Source organism: Schistocerca cancellata, chromosome 8 (assembly GCF_023864275.1).
Source record: "Schistocerca cancellata isolate TAMUIC-IGC-003103 chromosome 8, iqSchCanc2.1, whole genome shotgun sequence".
Taxonomy (NCBI): domain Eukaryota; kingdom Metazoa; phylum Arthropoda; class Insecta; order Orthoptera; family Acrididae; genus Schistocerca; species Schistocerca cancellata.
The window spans coordinates 329678537-329687243 of NC_064633.1; the positions used below are offsets into that span (position 1 = coordinate 329678537).

At 42.3% G+C, this 8707-nt stretch overlaps 1 protein-coding gene across 2 annotated transcripts in view; it reads left to right on the forward strand.

The window, feature by feature from the left end:
* Nucleotides 1-8491, forward strand: part of LOC126094997 (uncharacterized) — a 56716-nt gene extending 48225 nt beyond the window's left edge. Inside the window, exon 3 of one of the 2 annotated variants that reach the window (XM_049909650.1) lies at nucleotides 8007-8491. In XM_049909650.1, the coding sequence (XP_049765607.1) occupies nucleotides 8007-8202 (196 nt within the window). In that variant the 3' untranslated portion in view covers nucleotides 8203-8491. Of the gene's footprint in view, nucleotides 1-4918; nucleotides 5029-8006 lie in introns of those variants that run through there. The other variant, XM_049909653.1, reaches the window with a different exon arrangement.
* Nucleotides 8492-8707: the final 216 nt, after the last annotated feature.

Below are 8707 nucleotides of genomic sequence, written 5' to 3' on the forward strand. Positions count from 1 at the left end.
AGATTGGAGAGAGTCGAATTGAACAGATATGACAACATTAACTCAGCCGAAACTGCCCTAGATGTTTCATGTTGGGCCATGTTGAATGTGAAATTTAACCATGGGAGTGTAGTATCCCACCTACTGGGGATTTGGCGTGGTAAATTATAAGCGCTACCTTTAGGTTACAGTTAACCCTTTCTGCCAAGGATGCTTGTAGATAGTAAGGGATAATCCTAATATGCCTGATTCCACTACGGAAGCAAAACTGTTTAAACTCTCTTAATACAAAGGCAGGCGCATTATCGCTAACGAGTTGTTTCGGGGTCCCAAACTATGAAAAAACACGGGTGAGATGACGTATGGTCATATTTGCAGTACTGGGCAGGAGCCACACAAAACGCAAAAAGCCAACCACGGCGACGAAGATATAACGGTACCCTCCCTTAGTCCTAGGCATAGGTCCTACAAAGTCAATAAACATCTTATCCATCCGTTGCTGCTCTCTTTGAGATTGAAGTAGACCCAAAGGTGTGTGAGAACTGACCTTACTCCTTTTACAGTCGTCCCACTGACTGACGAGCTGCTGCACATCGTGGTACAGAGAAGGCCACGTCACATGGGCCCGCACCTTGGCCAAAGTTATATAGAGCCCGAGGTGCCCTCCTAGTACAGAATTATGGAAATACTGAAAGAGAGGTGAAACTAAATCAAGTGGTAAGCAAATAATAACATCTCCGGGTTTACCAACCTCTTTATAGAGTATCCCCATTCCTTAAGGAATAACCGGGCAGGCCTTTGCCAGCAGTGACCTTCCACTTTATCAGACCCAAATACGGATCTTCATTCTGCTTGGTTTTAAGGTCAATGAATAATTGGATGATCTCTGTGAGGACACTATTAACCACTTGATTAAACGAGTCATGTTCTCCCCGGAGATTCAAGGTCTTCACTAAACATCTTACTAAGGGTGTCAGCTACGTGATTGTCGGAGCATTTAATATGATGCACCTTAAAAGAAAAGGCGGAAATACGGACCAAACACCTCGAAATCCTTCCGGTCTTTTGAGGTCAAGCTAGGACCCAACTCAATGCTTGATTGTCAGTTTCGAGGTCGAACTCCCTATGTTCTAAATAAAATCGAAATTTCTCCAAGGCGAAAAGCACCACAAGAGCCTCACACTCATAAACAGAATAGTTTAACTCTGTGGTGGTGCGCTTCCTTGAAGCAAAGGCAAGGTGGCGCTTCACGCCCTGATCTTCTTGAAGAAACACGGCTTCTATCCCAGCATTGGAAGCATCTGTTTGGACTACAAAACGTTCCTGGAAATCGGGAACTGCCAAAACGGGAGGATTCGTAATGGCGGTTTTAATCGCCTCAAAAATACTTTGTTGGCTGTCTCCCCAGGTAAACTCTTGGCCTTTCTTTCGCCAGTCATTGAGAGGAGCAGCAAACTGGCGTGAAATTAGGGAAGAACCTGCGAAAATAATTCGCCATGCCAAGAAAACGTCCTACCTGCTTCTTTGTCCTTGGGGACGGAAATTTCTAAATCCCACTGGTCCGCTCTTGATCAATTCTAACTCCGACCCCTGAGACAAGATGGCCTAAAACGGAAACTTGGTGTCTAGCAAGAGTAATCTCGGCCGGCTTAACCGTCACTCCAGCGGAACAAAATCTACGCAACACCTGCTCAAGATGAGAAAGGTCTTCATCGAAGCATCGGCTATACACCACATCATCCAGGTAATTGTACACACACTTAAGATTTAAATCTCTCAAAATGCGGTCCAACAAGCGCGACAATACTGTAGCCCTGGTAGCTCAACCAAACGTAACTCTGTTAAATTCAAAGAGATTCCAGTCCGTGAAGAATGCGGTAACATGTTTTGATTCCTCACTAAGGGGAATCTGATGATAAGCTTGATTAAGATCAAGAACAGTGAACTATATTGCCCCGGAAAACCACATAAAACAATTCAAAAATGGTTCAGATGGCTCTGAGGAATATGGGACTTAACACCGGAGGTCATCAGTCCCCTAGAACGTAGAACTACTTATACCTACCTAACCTAGGACATCACACACATCCATGCCCGAGGTAGGATTCGAAGCTGCGATCGTAGCAGTCGCGCGGTTCCGGACTGAAGCGCCTAGAACTGCTTGGCCACCACGGCCGACCATAAAACAATTATGAATATTGGGTAAGGGGACGGATTCCAACATAACCTTCTTATTCAATAACCAGTAATCAACGACAGGTCTATAATCCTTACCGCCGACTTTAGGAACAAGAAATATTGGTGAACCGTAAGACGAGGTTGACGGTCTGGTAACGTCATTCTGCAGTATAGTGTCTAGTTTTTGCTTTAGGATTCTCATCCTGGGAGGCGAAAGTCTACAAGGCGACTGCCGAACCGGTAGGTCATCATACAAACGAATGTGACATTCAATAAGCTAGTTACATCACGTTTCTGAGAAGGCATGTCAGGAAACTCATCTAACAATTCTATTAACTGAGCCGCGCAATCATCAGGAAGGTGACTAATCTCAAACCTGTTGGCTGACCAAGTTACAACGATCACACACACACAGTGCTACCTCTTCCTCCAGTCTGAACTTAAAGCTTAATGTGTGACTAGCATAGTCTAATACCAACCCGGTGTGCTGAATGAAATCGCAGCCCAATAAGGTAACTGGCCACGTAAAATCACAGATTGACAGGCTACCCTGCACTTCCCCCACCAAGGGCAATTCATCCCCATTCGCAACATGACAATTCTGCTAGGTAGGCCTCACAACAGATAACCTATTCAATCGACAAAACTTCCGAACTTCCGGAATCAAGCAGTCCACAAACGGACTCTGTTTCCACGCGAGTACAAATGTAGGGGCGAGGGGGCCTGCCGGGAGCACAATGTGGGTACATCGGAAGGGTGACTTACATGTTCGCCTGCAATCCCATAGGAATAGGGCTATTGTGCACTAAGTGATTAGTGTCGCCACAGCGGAAACAGTGCTTCCTAGCCTGCACAACAGACTCCATGCGCAACTGTCCCTGCCCTATAATTGGTACTACGCTGGGAATCAACGAACACAAGGGCCTGAATTGACTCCTCTACTTTGTCCAACTCCAAAAAGCTAGCCAGCTGGCTAGCAAAAAGTAGCCATGTCTGATCATCAGGGGGCGTGCCCTCAAGAATGCTAGATACGACAGCAGACTCAGCCATAGACATATCCAGAGCCAACATTGCGTTACGGACCCTCTCCACGTATTGTTCTAATGTTTCGGCAGAGCTCTGCACTTGCTAGGAAAATTTGCACTCAAGTTCGATTCGCATTCGTGCTGACAATTTCCTAGCTATAATTAAAGTCCTCAGATATTTAATAGTCTACTTCCGAAACTAATAAATTTAACACTGCTTAAGTTAAGGGATACAGTAGCGAGAGAATTACCTTGTGCGGGACACGCAAAGTATCAGCCTGAACTTCCAACATGGCTAATAACCACAAAAGCTCTTGAACGTGACTCAAATTATCGGTAAGGCTGGGTCCGCTGCCGGTCCCTGTGCAGTGTCGGAACGTGTGTGGAGCTGTCCAATCGCTACGAGCTTCGTGGTTCACCGACCCAGAACATAAAAGTTGAGAAGTTGTTTCAACTACCCGAGCCCTGTCCATTCATGTTGTGGTGGTTCGTTTCAGTGGTTCGCTGTTCGGGAGGTTTTCCTGTGAGCAACATTGAGTGTTTCTATAGCTGAAATTTAGCTGCCATGCGGTGAAATTAACTATATTAGTTGACTACAATTCGAGTGCACCAGCGGAATTTCCTGCCTTGTGGCCTTTAGTGTTCTGGTTACCTGCCCTGGCCGCTAACGTAGTTTTTAGACAGTGTCTTTTCCTCACCTGTTGTTGCTGTCCAACATGGTGTATAGTTTTGGCAGCTCAATTCACATACGCGTTTGTTTGGGGATAGTGATCCTTGTAACTTTTTGGGGGCCCTTGAATTCTCGTGTACTCCGTTGTGGCAAGCAAGCGGTTGGTCGGTCTGTCCTTGACTGTCCCTTGGTTGGGTTTCGCACGAAGTAAGTGTACAGTGTGTAAACTTTTAGATGGCAGACCTCTCTCTAGTCCTGAATCGGTAGAAGTTGGTAAACGTCGGGAGGCTTCGGTAGGCACGCAGTTTCGACTGCTGCCAACATTACGTAGCTGACTGTGTTGAACAAGGTAGCCATTATCGTCTGCTTCGTTATTGTTTTGCGCCGTACTGTTCTGCGTGTTTCTATTGTGCAGTTGTGTTAAACATTATCCAGATGAGTGAAGAGGCAGTTGCTGGCCCATCTCGGGAGTCGCCAACAACCCCTACCAGTAGGCCTACGGTTAGAAGGAAACCAGTATTACGTAGCAATGCTCGCAAAATTATATTGCGTGTGATTGAATGCTGCGAAAGGGAAAGGGAGCAGAAAAAATTGCTTCACCCCATTTACAAATCTTCAGTGAGACCTGCTACATACACAGGACAAAGCATGCGTAGCAATGGAAGATTCAAACAGTTTTTCAAGAATCATCCTGGCGTATCACCACAAACACCTGGCAAGAAAAGGTAAGTTTCCATTTCCGCGAACAAAATATCTGAAATGGAAACGCACATTCATTTTTATATATAGAGATTGACAGTTACGTTATACTATATGACCTGTTTAAGTATATTTAAATTTTATAATTAATAGTTTAACATTGCGGGGAATGAAATAAAATTTTTAAAAAAATGCGAGCTGTGGGAATCGAACCCAGGTCCGCTGCATGACAAGGATTTATCCTTTTTTTTATTAATCTCATTTTGTTCGCTTTTGTTCGTTGCATCTGCTCGGGGCGGACGTCGTAAGACATCCGTTTAAGTTCGTTGTTGATCGATTAACTCAGTTTTTTTTTTTTTTATTACAGAGGGCAGCTAACGCTCTGACCGAACACGCTGAGCTACCGTGGCGGCGTCAGTTGTGCTACGCATGCTACAGTGACCTAACTGTTGAAACATTGTCCATTACACTTTTCGGGCGTTTGCAGAACAACTCACCAAAATTTCAGTGCAATCGGGTGAATGGTTTGTGAGCGCATAGTAGACAAACATACATACATTAATTTTTATATATGTAGTTTTTAATGTACATGACGATTCCAGTTTCGTTTACGAACAACATTTAAAGCGAGTTTTCTTCCAAGCCTTTCGTCTGCTTTCGTGTAAGCATGACGCGCAATTTGTAGTGCCAGCACTGCAACTGATAGGCGTGCCTTGTCCCCCCTCCCAACGGCTCCTCACCTCTCGCCAGCCAATGCTTGCTTCCTCCTCTCCCCGCACTCCCGTCACAACTCTGCCGTCTTACAGTTAACACACTGTAGTTGGGCTCACCACCTGTCTCACCTAAATGAACGAGGGCAGACCGATCCACTGGAGACTCCTGAGAGCTGTTCTCTTAATTATCCTTTTGGCAGTGTTAATGTTGTTGTAATTTAACTGTATTTTATATTTTTAATTTGGCAAGGTTAGTTGTCGGCCTTCAGCCCTGGAAACATGTTCTCAGAGTTTCCTTCAAGTCCAAACATTATCGCCTTCTACTCTTGAAAGGTTATTGTAGTTTTCTCAGAAAGATTTTACAGGTTATTGTGCGCCTTCCGCCGTTGGTGTTGCAAAAAAGGAAAATTTTAAACTTAATGTATTGTTTTACCAATTGTTGCAATATATATTTCCTTAATTTGTAGAATTTAACCTTGTGGCCTACAACCATCTTATTGCGTTTGTTTATCTCTTTCTGTGCACCTTGTGAGCCATCAGGCCTGTTAGCATCTTAAAACATTGTGGCCTTCTGCCTTCAGTAATCATCATAGTATATTTGGAATTTTGAAGATTTAATTTGGCGGCCTTCAGCCACTCCACATGCTCATCTGATATATGTATACGGTTTATCTTATTTGTAAATTTAACTGTATGTCATGTCTTTTCAAAATTGAACTTATTCTAAAGCATCTGTTTGCAGGCCTTCAGCCGTGAAACAAATTTAATTCTTTCAAAAGTGCATTTGTGAACTAAATGATAATAAATTACAATTGTGAAGTGAATCCCACCGCAACTCCCTTGGCCCTTTCCACAATCCTAATCATCTGTCCTGCCCAGCAGGTTTAGCTGGCGTTTCAGGTACATATGATTATATAAATTTCGCTTCTAAAAGCATTAAGAAATCATCTAAGATAATGACAGCATTAGAAAGATCTTTTCTTGCTAAAAAAAAAAATCAGGTCTGAAAGGGATAAAATAAAATATGAAGTAACAACTTCAAAACACACACAAATGATCAACTGTACAGAAACAATAATGCTTGAGAACAATCAACTCTTCACTAAGCTCTCTTGAAATGGGATGATGGAGCATGTATCAAAATGGAATGAAATTGTGGATTGGGCGTAACTTGACAGGATGTGGTTCACATCTTATCACTCTTCAATAATTGTTGACAACAGCAAGTAACTGAGTGATCAAATAAATAAGCTGCTGAATGAGAGAGAACAATACTTTTCCAGTGGCTTTTTAGGCTTGTTCTCCAGAATCTTCCTTTGAATGAATCTCCCATCACCCGACACTGTCTACCAACACAAACAGGTGTGTTTGCCCTTGGTGTTACCTGGCGTAGAGTAGTGGTAGGCTTCCCCCTCGGTAGACAAGACAAGGTAATGTGCTGCTATAAACTACAGATCAGACAGGGGCAGCAGTTTGTCAGGAAATACGAGGTTCTTCAGTCTAATGGTTTGTTATGGCACCCTTTGTTTCTTGTGGAAAGACCTGTAAGCTAGTATTCACTGATTTTATCGTTAAGATACATTAAAGCAACTGCTAACATAATCTGTCTCAAAATTTATGGGATTCTAATAGAAGTAGAGGACATTCTGGGGCAGTGGATGTCAAACATATTTGCTCAAGAGCCAATGCTGATACTTTTGGGCACCACCTCAGGCCACATATGTATGATCTGATTTTTAATTGCTAATATACAAAAATTAGTAATTTATGAGCCCCCAGCAGACCATCTATAGTAATGGTGCGATAAGCTGGCCACCAGCTCCCAGGTACTGGTCTTGAGAGTTGGCATCATTTGGAACACTTTGTGTTGACTGTTCTATGTTCCAGATTGCTGCCACCCTCAGCAATGCCAGAGTTGTAACACTGGAATTGCCTAACAAAGTGTTGTTGTGTTGTCTGTTAGAGTGGAGTATTTACTTATATTTAATTGCATTATGCATTAAGAGATATGATCACAAATGTTTATTAAATGTTTTACTATAAGTTTTCTTCTCCATATTGCTTTTTATCGTAACAGCCTTAATTTAATTTCAAATACTTTGCTACAAATATGTACCGCATTTGAAGATGACTGTTCCTATACTGCACATTTGTGAATAAATGTTACTTCCATTCGAAATTTATACTGTAGTAGCTGACTGGTACAAGGCACATGGGCCTGTGGGTTGTCAGTACTGGAAACAATCAATAGAACATTTTCCCTCTCAAACCCTCTAACCCTGCAGTGGACACACTTGCTTCCTCTCTGCCCCCTGAAGTCAGTGGCAATTGTACATCACTCTATGCCAAATTTATGAAAGTCAATTAAAATTAAGCACTTCTTAAGATATTGCTGTCTCTGTAGGTATTTTTATTTGTTGTTAAGCAGGAAAACAATATTCTTAGGAAGCTCTTAAAGTTTTCTGACGATTTTGGATTTGTCTGTTATCTACTAGATGAATACTGCAATAAAATACAACTCAGAACCGTGGGCCACATGAATACTTGATTTGGGTTGCATTTGGCCCCTGGACCGCAGTTTGACAACCACTGATCTAGGGAGTTCGCTAGTTATTCTGATAAGCACCATAATTATACATACTTTATTGCTTAAGATTGGTAGTCGATTATTATGTCTAATATTTATTTACATTAAAAGATGTGTCATTCAATACTCATTCATTCTTACATTATATATTACAGGTCTGAGGTGAATACGAAGGTTTTTGGAACATCAGAGATTGGAAGGCTTCTGCAGGCCCTCAATGCATGCCTCAGAACCGTTGTTCTACAAATACAGCAGGTAGCTAACCAGACATCCTCTGTCCATTTTGTGTATACAGAAACACCTACTTTTATATTGAGATCCCCAACACAATACAAATTTAGTGTACAATAGTGGAAGCAGGTAGAATTGGTCAAATTCTATGGCTTCCCCATTTGTTCAGAGAAGCCGTAGAAATTCATGAGTATAAAAGCCTTTTTCAGAAGAAAGAAGAAAGCCTTAAATTAAATGGATACTACATTCTTCCACTACAGCGAACGACCATAGCAAGTAACAAGGGGAGAACTACAGCTGTAATGATACAGGAAAGGTCCATAGATGTTGCCAAGACAGGTATATACGTATAATCTCTAGCTGCAGGCTCCACTCCAGTCTTCCATCAGTAATGGAGGGCGAAACTTTGATAATGTCAAATGGCAAAACATTAGAAAAATCATCAAAAATGTTAACCGAAGATCCCAAGATAAACACCTACAGGCAACATGTAAACTACTAACCATGAAGCTCAGGACAATCGTATTGCGGAATGTTTGGCATTCTGTCCCATTCTGTTCCATGTATGTGAATCGACGTACACCGCATTTACATGTCAAACAACTTCCAGAAAACGGAAACCAAA